General features: G+C 42.1%; 1 protein-coding gene across 2 annotated transcripts in view; it reads right to left on the bottom strand.

The window, feature by feature from the left end:
• The window catches only part of ADAMTS9 (ADAM metallopeptidase with thrombospondin type 1 motif 9), a 179,460-nt gene extending 176,677 nt beyond the window's left edge, over positions 1-2,783 (bottom strand). For both annotated transcript variants that reach the window (XM_049777108.1, XM_049777109.1), the window contains exons 1-2: positions 2,669-2,783; positions 1,641-2,050 (exon numbers count right to left, since the gene is read on the bottom strand). In XM_049777108.1, coding sequence (XP_049633065.1) covers positions 1,641-2,050; positions 2,669-2,783 — 525 coding nt within the window. The remainder of the gene's footprint in view (positions 1-1,640; positions 2,051-2,668) is intronic.
• Between the last annotated feature and the right edge of the window lie 13,604 nt (positions 2,784-16,387).

Below are 16,387 nucleotides of genomic sequence, written 5' to 3'. Positions count from 1 at the left end.
GAGGTGCTATGATGCTCAGGATTCGGACACCGACTGATGACCCCCCTACAGACCTTAACCTTGCGAAGAAGGGAAGAATGACTGTATTTTGGCCTTAGGTTTTGGGGCAGCGATGACTCACTGCATCACCCTTCTCCGCCCACCCCCAAACCATCTAACGTCGCGCAGCAGTTCCGGGTACCTGGCTTGGGGTAAAAAGAAATGCAGCCTCCATCTCATTAGGAGGAACCCCGACTCCCCAACCCCACCAGTTTTCTCTCCCCCTACCCGACCTCTCGGTCGAGTAGGGGTGATGGATGCAAATCCAGAGTCGGGCCAGTGCCAAAGATCAACACCAGCAGCAGCGCGCCAAAAGGGGTAGCCAAGCTTCTAGGGTAAGTATTCACCCCTACTTAAGTAAAGGTGAAGGGGTGAGGGGAAAGGGCGGGCTGTTACTGGGGAGAAAGGAGAACTACATCATAGGGACGCAGGGCGCACAGCTCTGTGCGCTAGGAGAGAGCCTGACCCGGGAAAGTTTCTGCGTCACTTGAGCGTAGCAGACACGCACAGCACTTTGCAAAGACACATCGGCCCAAATCTTTTAGGGGGGTTCTTAAAAGCATTGGGCAGTTGGCGGAAACCCAGTACGACCTCCCGGTGGGCCAGTAGCAGAAGGGAAACCGGACCCCGGGGTACCACTTGGCATTTCCAGCTAAGTGCGTAGTTGGCAGTAGAGGGTGGTTGCCATCCTGTCTTGGGGGGTGGGGGAATCGTGCACCGTGGGCTCCCTCTTCTGATTGTCTGCAGCTCCCTCAAATGCTTGGAACCCCTTTAGAATCAAAATATCCAGGGCAGCCTCTTTCTTCTAGGCTCTCTCCCCATTTGTTCCACACCTCGAAGCCACCCCGCCAGCAGGGTGCAGAGTGGGACTGAGCCGCGCCCCCCAACTCGCAGTTCCCACCCCAATTCTAAGCATCTAGATTTGGCTCCACCTTCTTCCCTGCCTCCCCTGGACTATAGATCCGCCCTTCCGTTCCTGGGACAGGACTTTTCCCTGTCAATCCAGCTAAGCCACAGGGTTCCCGGCGCGTGGAGAAAAAAAGGTCCTAGGATTTTACGCACAACTCGTCACTCCACTCCCAGAAGGAACTCCCAGGACCCGAGGCTTGGGGGATCCTCAACTCCCACGTCAAGTCCAGATGCGCCAATGGGGACTCGGGTCCTCCCTGCGCTCAGCTGCTCCGCTCTTGGGCAGCCGAGTGGGTTGCAAGGAATTGCCTGCAGTTCCCATTGAGGAGACTCAACTTCTCAGGCTAGTTTCTGGCACTGGGCTGCGAGCTGCTGATCCGAGTTTTGACCCTAAAAAACTCTGAACTAGCTCAGATTGCCCTGACCCCAAAGATTTATGCTTGCTCTGGAAACTTGCGTGGACACTCAGCTAGACTTGCAAACAGCATAATTTGCAATTCCAGCTGCTCTTAAACGCCTGAACCGAAGCTGGGCACAGGGAGAGGTTTTGGTTTTTTTTTTTTTTTTTTTTTTTTTTTTTTAAGCTGGAGAGGAGTTGGGTTTTTGCAGAAGTGGGAGCAGCGGCTGGAGGGTGGGTTGGGGAGTTGGGGAGCGGCGAGAGGGGAATGCAAGGGGTGCCCACCCCCACTTACCATTCCGGAGCAGAGGCTGATGACGGCCGTGTGCTCGGATTTGGTGTTGACATGGCCTTTGTAGAAACAGTGCTTGAGTTCTGAGTCCTCCTCGGAATAAAACTTGGTTTGGTTCGCCTCGGGCGCCCCGACCAAGGTGACAGTGAAGAGGGGAGCGATAAATCCAGCATGGGCCGTGAGATTCAGCAGAAACTGGTGGCCAAAGGCGGAGAGGCGATAATGCGCCTGAGAGGTAGAAGAGGAGGAGGAGGAGGAGGAGGAGGAGGAAGAGGCTGGCCAGGGGTCAGCTGCAGAGTGAAGGCTCCGGCGCCTTCTTTTGAAGTGCACATTGGTGGGAAAGGGTTCTCCCAGGGCGTTCACGCGGATGGGAGACACGACCTCGTATTCGCTCAGGGTCTCTAGTAATTCCACTGCGGATAGAAGGGGAGAGGCGCATGAACCCGCCCTGCCACCAAATGCAATGCCACACAAGTTTTAATGGAAAGGGAAAGGCGGGAGCTTTGTCCTGAGTTTCTGTGCAGCAGATGATTTTTTCCGCCCTCTCCCATCCCTTCACCCTCCGTCAGTGGACGGCTAGTTAGGTGAGCACCTATTATGCGACAGCACCTGGGTTGGGCCCTAAGAATACACCCTGAAGAGCCAGCCTAAGGAAAGATTCCCATACAGAAGTTGATGCCATCTCCTGACAAATAACGCGAAGTAAAATTAAAACACAGTGTCCCCCAGTTACCAAAGTAACTCTCATCTGGGGGTCAGGGGACACCGCAATGGGGGAAAGGGAAAAAAGATAGTTTAAAGTAAATTGAGGGGTGAAGGGAGAAGGAGGTGCGCGGCGGTGCCTAAATAAATGCCTTCCAAGAGGTCTCCCTAGAAATGGGCATGGGAGTGACCCCAAAAGAAAGTGCCAAAGTGGGAGGTAATTTCCTTCTAGGAAAAAAAAAATAGAGAGAAGAGCCTCAGCTGCAGGGTGCCAGCGGATGGGTGGCGGGGTGCGGATTTAGGGGGGCTCCCCAGAGCTTCAAGTTTACCTTGCCTCGGGTGCAGTCTGTCCTTGCGCACGACCGCCGCCGCCTCGGTGTGGCCCATCTCCACCAGTTCCCGCACCAGGAGGGTTAGCAGTGCGGCCCAGGATACCAACTGCATGGTGCTCCACACCCCTCCCCCCTGCACCCCGCTCCCCTCCCCTGTGCCCCGGCTGGGCTGCAGCTCCCAGGCGTAGGAAGAAGCCGAGCGGAGACGCGCGCGTTGAACCTCTCCAACTTGACTTTAGGAGTCGCCGAGGTCTCCTTGCCAAAAGGGTCCGGTGTGCGCGGGGCTGAGCGGGGCCGCTGCCGGCCGAGAGTGGAGCGGCTCGAGCCGCGGGAGGACTCGGAGGAGGAGGAAGAGGAGGAGGACGAGGATTGGGGCTCGGCTGCTCGGCCGCATAATGTCCCCAGGAGCGATGGCTGGAGGAGGCGCGCGCGGGACGTGTGCTCCGAGGCGCGCCGGGGCGCCCTGTGCAGGCGGGGATAGCGGAGTTGCCTTCTTGAATGGGGGGTCGGAGACAAGGTGGGGGGCGGAGGCAAGGGGTGGGTGGGTGGGTGGGGGTACGCTCGCGGGTCCTCCGCCGCTCAGACGCTCAGACGGGTGCCCGCCTCCTGAAGGAGAGAGAGAGGGGAGGAGAAAGGCCAAGCCAGCCAGCGGGGACCGCCTCCTTTTGCAGACTTGGCGTCCGTCCCCTCCTCTGCCGGCCCATTTGCGGGGCTCCCGGTTCGCCTCCGACTTTTGCAAAAGGAGGGAGTTAGAGCCTTAAGTGTGTGTGTGTGTGTGTGTGTGTGTGTGTGTGTGTGTGTGTGTGTGTGTGTGTGTGTGTGTGTGTGTGGCTCCCGGTTCGCCTCCGACTTTTGCAAAAGGAGGGAGTTATAGAGCCTTGTGTGTGTGTGTGTGTGTGTGTGTGTGTGTGTGTGTGTGTGTGTGTGTGTGACCATTGAGGTCCCTCCGGCACCCTCTGGATTGGGGGCTATGCACACCCACCTACCCACTCTCTGCTCTAAGTCTGGAGAGCAGAGAAAGTTCATTTTCCTTCTGGGCATTTCTTGGTCTGTTTCCTCTCCGCTGATCTCTCCAGTTTCTTCGTTTTGGGGGATCTCTCCCCCGCCCCTCTCTCTCTCTCTTTCTCCCTCCCCGCTTCTGAGCATTTCTTGGTCTCAGTTTCCTCTCCCCTAATCTCTCCTATTTCTTAATTTTGAAGGATCTTTCCTTCTCAATTTTGGGGATCTTTCTCTCTCAATTTGGGGATCTCTCTCCTCTCTCCTTTTCCCCCACCTCTCTCCTCCCTCCTTCCCACTTACCCTTTCCTTTTTCTCTCTCTCCTTGCGGTGCCCTGATTTCCGTTCGCTTTTCTTTTTTTTTTTTTTCTCTTTTTCCAGGTCTTTACAATAATATGTCTTTGCAAACCCTGGCCCCTTTAAAAATGTCCGCACACCCCACTTTTGGGAGGGGGTGTTTCTTACAAGTGGAAGTGCCCCAGTGCAGAAGCGCCTTCCCTTTTCCAACTGCAATTTCTCACTAAGTGTGCGCTAGGCGGGACGGCGCGGGGTGGGGGGGGGAGCGGCGTTACATCTGAGCTTTGCCCTTAGATTGATTTATTTAATCGACCCCAGTGTAGTTTTAGAGGTGGGCTTTTGAAAGGATTGAGTATAGGGCTGTGGCTTCCAATCCAGACTTTTTCCTAAAAAGTTAGGCGAACTTTTGAATTGAGCTTTTTTTTTTTTCTTTTTCTCCAGCTGTGCTTTTCTTTCCCCAGGACCAGGGATGGTCCTTTCTGGGACGTGCCGCCCCAAAAAAGGTTAGGAAGTGCAAGTGGCAGCAAGAAAGGGCGGGACTTTGGCGCCCCGACCGCCCCTGGGTTGAGAGATGCTGGAGGATAAGAGGTTTGGGGGTGGGGGAAGAAGTGACAGGGAAAGTTTTGGACTCTAAAGGGAAGTTCCCTAACTGTGTGGCTGTATATGTGGGTGCGGGATGAGTGGGGGTTATAACACCTCCAAGAGTTTTCCCAGAGTGCAAAGTCAGGACTCAGCCCTGAGCACCCCATTCCCTCTCAGGACCCCCAAATATACAGACAAAAAGAACTAGTTTTTGAACAAATGAATATACTACTGATGAATACTATAGACAGTCATTAAAATATATTATTCTAGTGTGTTCTGCTCTGCTATAATGGTTTCTTTATATAGAAATAACCTCTAAATAGATGCGATTTGAAGTTTGTTTCTGCAAATAGAGGTTTAGAATCTACTGAATTCAGTATGGAAAAGTGGTTTTCGTAACACTTTTTTTTCCCCTTAGGAGAGAGTTTTCTCTCTGTAAGTTGGGAGGGAGAATTTAGGGGTTCATCTTCACCAGACATTACTGGAATTAAATAGTTTTAGCTTTTATTTTTGGCCAATTTTTTTTCATGGAAATGAGATCCCTGAGGACTGATGATTAATATCTGTCACTGGGGAGAAGTCATAAGGTCAGTGGAGATTCTAGAAATGACATCACCTATGACGTTGTATATCACTGCTGACACGACATGGAAAGGAAATATGAAGCAAAACCATTTCTTTCCACACAAAGGGAAGTCCCACGCCCAAATGCTGGGGAGAGAACATGAGCTGAAATTAAAGTGAATAGTTTCCTGAATGGTAATTAGTGGGTTGTTTCTGGAATTGATAAGCTTATAGTCTGGGGCAGCACAGATACTGATGAATGAAGCACCAAGCAGGAAATTGGTGGCGGTCAACCTTGGTGACCCTGGACAGACCCTCTCTGATCTTCCACCCACCCCTTTCATTAACAGAATGCAGGTCAGAAAGGCAGAGAGATATTACAGCCCCATGCATTGCCTTCTATACAACTGACCCCAATTCAGTCCCTAGCACCACCAATGGTCCAGGAATACCGCTAGGATCCCTCCTGATCATAGAGCCAGGAATAGTCACAGAGCGTTTCTGGGTGTTGCCCTATCCCCTCTCTCACTCCATTCCCAAAGGAGAAAGAATCCTCGTTGGTAGGCTACATGAAAAATCTTACTGTATTTCTTAAAATACTGACTTCTATATATGAACTTTGGCTAAAAAGAACAGAGAAATTTCAGTATTTAATTCCTCTTTTGTCTAAATATTTCATCCTATAACACTCTTGCCTTCTAAGTCCTACTCTCCATTTTACCTGTAATAAAAATAAAACTTCATGAAGCTAAAACTTTCCCATAATTACAAAGCTAGGAAGTGCTAATCGGGATTTGAATGGCTTTTGTGTTTATGTGTATTAATTTTTTGCCAAAACATCTCTATTACTCATAGAAACCTAGAAACAAAGACATATGCCTAAAATTTCTTGTGCATTCAACCTTTATAATTGACCTGATGAATAAGATTTATAAGAGCATAATTTTTACTTATTTTTTAAAGTGACACTTTTGTATTATTTTCATTTATTTCTTATTAATTACTTTATTTGAGTGCCATGGTTAAAAAATTGTCCATGATTGAATTTCAGACAAACAATGCATACTACCTTTCACCAGTGCATGTTACCTACCACCAATGTCCCCAATTTTTCTCCCACCCTCCCCCTACTGGGTTGTTCTTCTTTCTCTATTTCTCTTTTTGACATTGTAGTGTGTACTATTGTTAAAAAGGAGATACCATGTTGGGGCTAGAGTAGGTAGGGCACAGCGGTAAGAAGTTTGCCTTGCAGGCACTGACCTAGGACAGACAATGGTTCAAACACCCTGCGTCCCATATGGTCCCCCAAGCCAGGAGTGATTTATAGGTGCATAGTCAGGAGTAACACCTAAGTGTCACTGGGTGTGGCCCCAAAACCAAATAAAAAAGAGGTGCCATGTTTGTTATTTTATCCCATGTTAGCACCCCGTTTTTATCTAGAATGATCAGTTCCAACTATTATTGTCATAGTTGATCCTTGTCTATCCTAACTCAATCCCAGCTTTTTGTCACAAGCTTCCTGCCATGGACTGCTCCTCCTGTCCTCATCTCTATTGTCTCTGGATTTTATTACCATACTATGCTTATTTTTTTATATCCCACATGAGTGAAATTATTTTATGAAAATCTCTCTCCTCTGACTCTTTCACTCAGCATAATACTCTCCCTATCTATCCATGTATAGGCAAATTTTATGACTTTATTTTTTCCTAACAGCTGTATAATATTTCATTGTGTAGATGTACCAGTTCCTTTTGTTTGTTTGGTTTTTTTGGGCCACACCGGGTGATGCGCTCAGAAATATCTCTTGGCTTGGAGGACCATATGGGACGCTGGGGATTGAACCGAGGTTCATCCTAGGTTAGCTATTCAAGGCAGACGCCCTACCCTTTGCACTACTGCTCCAGCCTTGTACCACATTTTCTTTAGACACTTCTTGGTTCTCAGTCACTTGAATTGTTTTCAGATTCTGGCTATTGTAAATAGTGAAGCGGCAAAAATAGGGATGCAGTAGGCTTTTCTGCATGGTGTTTTACATTTACATAGAATTGGAATAGCTAGATAATATGGAAGCTCAATTTCTAGTTTTTTGAGGAATATCTGTATTGTTTTCCCAAAAAGCTGAACCAGTCTATATTCTCACTGTCAGTGAATGAGAGTCCTTTCTCCTTGCATGCACAGCAACACTGATTATTCTTGTCCTTTGTGATATGTGCCAGACCTTGTGGTATGAATTGATATCTCATTGCTGTTTTGATTTGCATCTTTTTTTTTTTCCTTTTGGTTTTCGGGCCACACCAGGAGGCGGCGCTCAAGGGTTACTCCTAGCTCTGCACTCAGAAAACGCTCCTGACAGGCTCTCAGGACCATACGGGATGCTGGGGATTAAACCTGAATCCTTCCCATGTGCAAGACAAATGCCCTACCAGCCTATTGCTTAGGCCCTTGACTTGCATCTTTCTGATGACACTATAGTGTCATTTCTTCATGTGCCATTTGACCATTTGTATTTCTTTGAGGAAATGTTTGTTCCTATCTTTCCCCCTTTTTTTGATAGGGTTAGATGTTTGTGTTTTTTTTTTCTTGCTAAGTTATATCATTTCTGCATATCTTCGATATTAGCCTCTTATGTGATGAGTATTGGATCAATAGTTTTACCCATTTCATGGGTAGTTTTTGTGTAGTAGTCACTGTTTCCTCTGAGAAGCTGGAGAGTCTTAGTTTAATGTAGTTCCATTTGTTTATCCTTGTTTCCACTTGCTTGGACAGTAGTGTTTCATCATTAAAGAAGCCTTTAGCTTCAATGTCATGAGTGTTCTTCCTACATTTAACTCTATGTACCTTATAGGTTCAGGTCTTATATCAAGGTCTTTAATCCATTTGATTTGACTTTTGTGCATAGTGTTAGATCCAAGTTCACTTTTTTTCCATGAAATTGACCAGGTTTTCCAACACCACTTGTTGAAGAGGCTTTTCTTGGTCCACGTTGTATTTCTTGCCCCTTTATCAAAGATTAATTGATCAACTAGAGCTCAGTCATAGAATACTCAAGTCTATTCCATTGATCTGAGGGTCTATCTTCATTCCAATACCATGCTGTTTTAATGACTAATGCTTTCCATTAAAGTTTTAAGTTGGGGAAAGTTAAGACTCTCATCTTTTTACCATGGATTTTTTTTATAATTGTGGAAATATTTTGTTCCAAATGAATTTCAAGAGTTTTTGATGCACTTCTATGAAAAATGTCCTGGGTGTTTGTATATGTATTGCATTCAATCTGTATAATGCTTTGGGATATATTATCATTTAATGATGTTCTTCATTTAATGATGTTATTAATGATGTTATTTATTGATGAGCAGGGTATATGTTTCATTTCCTTGTGTCCTATTTTATTTCTTGAAGCAGTGTTTTGTAATTTTCTGTATTGAGGTCTTTCATCCTTTAGTTTAGTTGACTACAAAGTTTTTGATTTTCGAGGTGCAATATTGAATGGGATTATTTTTTATGCCCCTTTCTTCCTTTTCATTATTTATGTATAGAAAAGCTCTGAATTTTAGTGTATTAGTTTTGAGCCTGAAACTTTACTATACAACTCTATTTTGTAATAACTATACAAACTCTATTTCTAGAAGCTTTTTACTACAGATTTTATGATTTTATAAATATGGTTTTATGTCACATACAAACACTGAGAGCGTGACCATTTCCCTTTCCTATCTGGATACTCTTGATGTCTTTTTCTTGCCTAATTGCTATGGTAAGCACTTCAAATACTATACTGAATAGAAGTGGTGAGAGGGGGCAACCTTGTCTTGTGTCAGATCTTAGATGCAAGATTTTAGTTTTCCCCCATTGAATCTAATATTTGCCATGGTCTTGTTGTAAATAGCCTTTACTATCTTGAGAAAAATTCCTTCCATTCCCATATTTTTGAAAGCTTTTATCATGAATGGGTGGATGCTAGACTTTATTAAGTGTTTTCTCTGCATCTATTGGTGTGATTATATGATTTTTGTTTATTCTTTTGTTGATATGGTGTATTATATTGCTTCTGTGGAATGAATCCTTGGTTAAGGCATATGACTTTTTGATGAGCTGTAGGTTCTATTTGCTAAGATCTTGTTGAGAATCTTTTCATCTGTGTTCATCAGTGATGTTGATCTATAATTTTCTATTTATTTCTTTCTTTCCTTCTTTCTTCCTTTCTTTTTTCTTTCTCTTTCTTCCTTCCTTCTCTTTCTTCCTTCTTTCTTCCTTCCTTCCTTCCTTCCTTCTTTCTTTCTTTCTTTCTTTCTTTTTTCTTTCTTTCTTTCTTTCTTTTTTCTTTCTTTCTTTCTTTCTTTCTTTCTTTCTTTCTTTCTTTCTTTCTTTCTTTCTTTCTTTCTTTCTTTCTTTCTTTCTTTCTTTCTTTCTTCCTTCTTCCTTCCTTCCTTCCTTCCTTCCTTCTTTCTTCTATTTCTTTCTTTCTTTTTTTTTTTGCAACATCTCTGCCTGTTTCTGCTTTACAGAAACTATTTGTGACTGTTTCTGTTTATTCAATTTCCTAGAAGAGCTTGAAGATAATTGGCTGTAGATACTCTTTAAAGATTGGAAAGAATTCATCAGTGAATCCATTTCTGGACCTGAACTTTTATTTTGGGGGAGTCTTGAATACTATTTCAATTCCTCAATCATGATAGATCTGTTCAGATATTCCAGATGATCTTAGTTTAACATTGGGAGATCTTATTAGTTCAAGAGTTTATCCATATCTTCCATGTTCTCTTGTGTTGTAGCATAAAACTTCTCAAAGTTATCTCTGATTACCCTTTAAATTTCTGTAGTATCCATAGTGATATTCCCCTTTTCATTTCTGTTTATTATTAATTTTCTCTCTTTTTGAGTCTTGCTAATGGTTTGTTAGTGCTGTTTATTTTTTTTAAAGAACCAACTCTTGCTTTCATTGATTTTTTGTCTTGTTTTTTGGATGTCCAGGTCATTAACTTCTGCCCTAAGTTTTATTATTTCCTTCCATCTGCCTATTTTTTTTATTAATTTTGTTGGTCATTTACCAGTTTTTTAAGCTGTGCCAGTAAGTTAGTATAGTGTAGACAATAAGTTGTAGGCCCTTTCTTTTTCCCGATTAATGCTTGCAAAGCTATAGATTTTCCTCTAACTATCATTTTTACTGTCTCCCACAAATGTTGATAATTCATTTTGATTTTCATTTGTTTCCAGGAATCTTTTGATTTTCTCTTTGATTTTGTCTCAGACCCACTGGTTATTCAGTAGTGAGTTGTTTAATTTTCAGGTGTTGAAGTTGTTGTTTTGTGTTTGTTTATAATTCATTTTTATTTTCAGTGCCTCATGATGTGAAAAAAAATAGATGATGCAATCTTTATCTTCTTGATTTTATGTAGATATGTTTTATGGCCCAGCATGTAGTCTCTCTTGGAGAATATCCCAGTGCACTGGAGAAGAATTTGCATCCAAATATTTGGGATGAAAAGTCCTATATACAATATACATATATGTGTATATATGTATGTATGTATATATATACACACATACACACACAAAGCCACTCTTTTTCATTTATTCCTTTAAAATAAGTCCTTGTTCTTGTAAGTTTTACTGTGGTTGATTTATCACAAGGTGACAGAGCTGTGTTGAAGTCTATGCTACTGTTGTGTTGCTATTGATGTCTTTCTTCAATTCTGTTAGCAGTTGTTTCAATTATTTTGCTGGCCCCTTCTTGGGTGCATATATATTTAGGAGTATTATGTCTTCCTGATGTGCACATCTCTTGATTACTAAAAATTGCCTATCTCTGTCTCATAACCTTCTTAAGCCTAATGTCTGTGTCGTATGATTTTAATATGGCCACTCCATTCTTTTTAAGGGAATTTTTACTTAGTGTGTTCTTAGGGTTTGTTTTCCCTTGAAATAGATCCTTTCATTTTTCTGGCTTTGAGTCTGTAAGCTTCTGAACTATTGTTCATCATGAAGTTGTGTATCCTTTCAAACCTGTATGAAGTATTAATGGCAAGGCATTTATTTTGTTGAGTTTTTCTTTGTTTGTTTGTTTGTTTGTTTTACTAAATCCCACCACTGCTTTCAGGCCTGGAGGGTGACTTGTGATAAATCTGCTGTGAATCATCTTTTTTCTCACTCAATTTTATTTCATACTAAACTGAAGTCAAATTAATAAGTAGCACAAGTGCACAAATACATTATTCTCAAAAGTGCACATTTAACATTGATGCTTTTCTATAGGTGTTTGCATGGAATTAGATAATTCTCAGAGTATTTTGAGATGCAACAGATTTCTGTAGTTTGTTGCACACTTTTTGTTTTCATCATTTGGGTTCCTTTGTAAGACGTTCACGGAATGGATAAGGAACAAACCTATTTTCCTCACCACTGAACCCTATGTAGAGGAACCGACTGATCTATTGATGAGTATTTCTTAAATGAAAAAATAAACTATTGCCATAGATTTGTTTTTAGTTTTCAAAGTTTGTGTTTCTTTTTATTTATTAAAACTGATAGCTTCAGATAAAATGGGATTGATAGTTAATCTCTGTTTCTCATAGTTTCATTATTCATCAGAACGAGTACTTTTTCTGGAATAGAACATTTCAAAGCTCCATGACGACTTGAAATTAGAATGAGACACCAATTATTTTATTTTATTATATATAATTAACACATAATTACATGATTAGCAGTATATTAATTATTAATTATATATATATTGGACCTCACCTGTAAATGTTCAGGAGGAATTCCTGGCTTTGTGTTCAGGGGCTTATGGATTACTCCTGGCAGTGGTTAGGGCACCATACTTGATATTCCTGTGAAGGATCTAACCTGGGTCAGCCACATGCCTTAGTGGCCCAACTATGAAAAACTCTTTAAATGCTACTAGAACAATACACTCTTTAAATGATACTAGATCAAGTAACAGATCACAGTGTTCATATCCTAACAATGGTATCATCATTGTAAGATGTCTCATATAATGCTATAAAAAGGCAAATGAAAATGTTCACTTGATGATTAGCAGAGATTAACAGGGATCTCTGTTCTCCTGACCCATGGTCTCATGCTTATGACACATACTACTCAAGAAGAGAAGTTTCTGATTCTGAGGCAGAAGGGCATTGATCATCATGCACCCCAAGGCTGGTCAACTTGCCTGTACCTCCAATATCATTTTAAAGACCTTTCTCCTTTTGGGAAAGAGAATTAGCTTCATGCATACTTATATTTTTTGACCATGCATTTGTTTCTTTTGTTTGTTTGTTTGTTTTATTAAATAGTATCTTTATTGAAGCACCATGATTACAAACATGTTTGTAGTTGGCATTCAGACATAAAAAGGACACTCTCCTTCACCAGTGCAACATTCCCACCACCAATGCCCCCCATCTTCCTCCTCCCCAAACCCCCGCCTGTATTCAAGACAAGCATTCTACTTCTCTCACTTATTAACATTGTCATGAAAGTTGTTGGTGGAGTTATTTCTCTAACTGCATTGAACACTCTTTGTGGTAAGCTTCAGCATTTGTTTCTTTTAGCTTAACACTTAACTCGTGGAAAGATAAATATCTTCCATTTTGCTAAAGTATGTATAGAAGTAAAGGATGTCATGTTAGTTAAATAAGTTAGGAAAAGAGAGACAAGTACCACAGGATCTCATTTAGAGAGACTAAGCAAGACCATAGACAATATCCAATGAAAACAAGCTCTTAGACTTTTACAAGAGATTTAAATTTACCAAGAAGGGGGGAAGAGGAAGATGGATTTGAGGTATGCAAGAGTAAAGAATAAGAGATTTAGAGACCGTGGTGGAAAAATATTGGTATTTTATGCTGCAGTGGTATTATGTATAATAATAATATGATTGCAAACCATGTTACCTCCCTAACAATGTTTAAAGTTTTAGTCCATATCTTAAAATTTGCTTAAATTAACCGTTTAAGTTCAATTTAGCACTCGTTTAGACACTGTAGAATTTTTTTCTTTCAGTTTTTCGGCAACTGAGAAGTTCTCAGGGTTTACCCTGGCTCTGTGCTTGGAGATTACTCCTGATGGGACTCCAGGGACCATATGGGTATCAGAGATGGAACTCAGGTCAGCCACATGCAAAGCCTACTTTACTATCACTCTGACCCCTGAACTTTTTTTTATAGCAACATTTTGTAAATTCAGAAAGTATATTTTCCATGAACATATTTTTAAAAAATTCTATCTTATGGCCAGTGAGGTGGTGCTAAAGGTAAGGTGTCTGCCTTGTAAGCGCTAGCCAAGGAAGGACTGCGGCTCTATCCCCCAGCGTCCCATATGGTCCCCCCAAGCCAGGGGCAATTTCTGAGCGCTTAGCCAAGAGTAACCCCTGAGCATCAAATGGTGTGGCCCGAAACCCCCCCAAAAAAATTCTATTTTATAAGGTAAGAAATTTTATTCATACAATGAAAGTCATTTCCTCTTCCAGAGGCTACTTAGTAGATTGTCTGTCCTGATGTTATTTATTATATTAATGGTTAATCTTAGTGATTGCTTATTACTTCTAGGTACAGTGGAGAATACCATCTTTAATCCTCCTGACAGCCAGATGAAATAGGAATGCCATTAACCCCACTTTCCAGGGGAGGCAATGAAAACACAGACAGAATAAGTAATTTGTCCATGGTTTCACAGCTAGTAAGTAACTGAACAGGAATTTCAAAGCCTGTTCTCTCAAACCACAACTTTACACAGGTTCTCATATGTTTTTGTACCTTATTCAGCTTAACACAGGATAAACTGTTCTACCTAGAGACTATATAGTCTTACAGAGTGGAGATCCTGTTAGGAGTAGACATCCAAATATAAGATCACATTGAAGGAGAACCATAGGGAGCCTGGTTAAGAAAGTCAGTCACAAAAGGTGATATTTAGACATCAGACCAATTGGGATTGAGAAGTCTTTCAGCACCCCAAAAATACTCATCCAACTATGGCTGGGCCTTAGGAAGACTGCCTTCTTTAATAAACTCACTGACACAATCATGCCTATAAACATCCATGGCCTGCAGTCTAGCCCACTTTTGTGCTCAGTCTGTACTATACTAACAGCACTTTGCCAAGAGACCTGGTCTGGAAATGAAAAGATGGTGTAGGATTGCAGTTCTCATATAAACTTACTTAGAGGACCATTAGAAAAAAAAGATTTTCAGTAAACTTTGAAAATTTTTCAGTTACTCTGACTACCCAGGACAATGGAGGATGGGAATAATTTTCCAGATTAAAGAGAAAAATTGTTGATGTATCACTTCTGTCACTTGGCCCCTTATGAGATTATGTGACATAAACAAGTGCTAGTTGTGCATGACAAATTCACCATGAGCTGCCTTTGTGTTAATTGGCACCGATGACACAAAATAGGTTGCTTCCTGAAATAAAAACCTAGTGATTAGTACCCTGTCAAATACTTATCAGATGTAGGCAAAAGAATTGGCTTTGAAGCTTATTTTTTCATCCCCAAACAGAACTGACAGTATAGATAAGTGGCATGCATAGATGGAAAAACTTCAGCTCAAGTTGGGTTCTATGAAAGAGGAATAGTTAAGAAGATGAGCATGATAGAATAATCTTCCTTATCTTGGTGGTGGTAGTAGTACCAGAATTTTGGCTACAGTAGGTATAAAAATGGGTGGGGGGAATCTATTATTTTGAGTGAAATAAGTCAGAGAGAGAGACAGAGAGACAGAGAGAGAGAAAGATGCAGAATGGTCTCACTCATCTATGGGTTTTAAGAAAAATGAAAGGCATTCTTGCAATAATTTTCAGAGACAAAATAGAGGAGGGCTGGAAGTTACAGCCCACTTCATGAACCTCACCACAAAGAGTAATGAGTTTAGTTAGAGAAATAACTGCATTGAGAACTATCCTATTAATGAGAATGTATGAGGGAAATAGAAATCCTGTCTAGAGTACAGGTGGGGGCAGGTGGGGAGGAGGGATATATGGGACATTGGTGGTGGGAATGTTGCACTGGTGATGGGGAGTGTCCTCTTATATGACTGAAACCCAACCACAATCATGTTTGTAACCAAGGTGTTTAAATAAAATATTATTAAAAAAATAGAAATTGGTGGGGTTTGCATATTTCCAAATTCTTGGGGCCTGGTTTAGCTTATATTTATAGGCAGGTGAAAGTTGTATTATTAAACTAACAAGGCATCAATGTTTTTTTCATTGCATTCAATAGTTATTTAAAAAAGAAAACAAAATCACAAAAGCTCAGCTTATGTCAGAATATATGTAGAAAAAAATCTATAAAGATTGATTCGTGCTGGAGAACCCACATGCCAGGAGTTGGTCCCTTGCACTAGTATGTGGTGGGCACTGGGATGGACAGCTAGCCAAAGAACCCCCGGACTGCCAGTTAGTCTGGGGGCCCAGATTCCCCCACGCCAGAATGGTCTTCATGGCCAGATCTGGTAACCTGGGCCTTGGGGGATGGGATGGGGTGGAGGAAAACTTCTCCCCTATCCATTCATTCACAAGCTGCAGAGGCGAGAGCCTAGCCTGGAGAACCCACATGCCTGGATAGTTAGCTAAAGCAGATTTATCTCAACCATAGCAGACCCTCTGCAGGAGTGTCTTTTTATTTATTTATTTATTTATTTATTTATTTATTTATTTATTTATTTATTTATTTATTTATTTTTACTGATACCCTTTTTAACATCGTCCAACAATATTCTAATTCTTGACCATTTATCTTTTTTTTTTTTTTTTTTGATTTTTGGGCCACACCCGGTAATGCTCAGGGGTTACTCCTGGCTCTGTGCTCAGAAGTTGCTCCTGGCTTGGGGGACCATATGGGACGCCGGGGATCGAACCCGGTCGTGGTGCGAACCCGGTCGTGGTGCGGTCCGTCCAAGGCTAGCGCAGGCAAGGCAAGCACCTTACCTTTAGCGCCACCGCCTGGCCCTTCTTGACCATTTATAAGAAAGGAAATGGAATATCCTATATATGGAGGATAGCACTCAAATAGATCTCTGAAGTCAGTGTCTAAGTGAACGTTACTTTCTATACAATTGTCCTCTCTGACTGCCGAGCCTTATCCTTAAACATTTCATCTATACAATGTATATAGCCCCTCTTCTATATTGCCTTTCCACACCCAGAGACCTTTCTACTCCCCTCCCCCATATCCCAATCCAGATGTGTTATCTCCCCCTTATTTAACCCCCTTTACTCTCAGTTTTTAACTCGTTAGGCACCAAGACCGACCTC

Source organism: Suncus etruscus, chromosome 7 (genome assembly GCF_024139225.1).
Source record: "Suncus etruscus isolate mSunEtr1 chromosome 7, mSunEtr1.pri.cur, whole genome shotgun sequence".
Taxonomy (NCBI): Eukaryota; Metazoa; Chordata; class Mammalia; order Eulipotyphla; family Soricidae; genus Suncus; species Suncus etruscus.
Note: the sequence above shows the minus strand (reverse complement) of the source record. Positions and strands in the feature narration are given on the sequence as shown.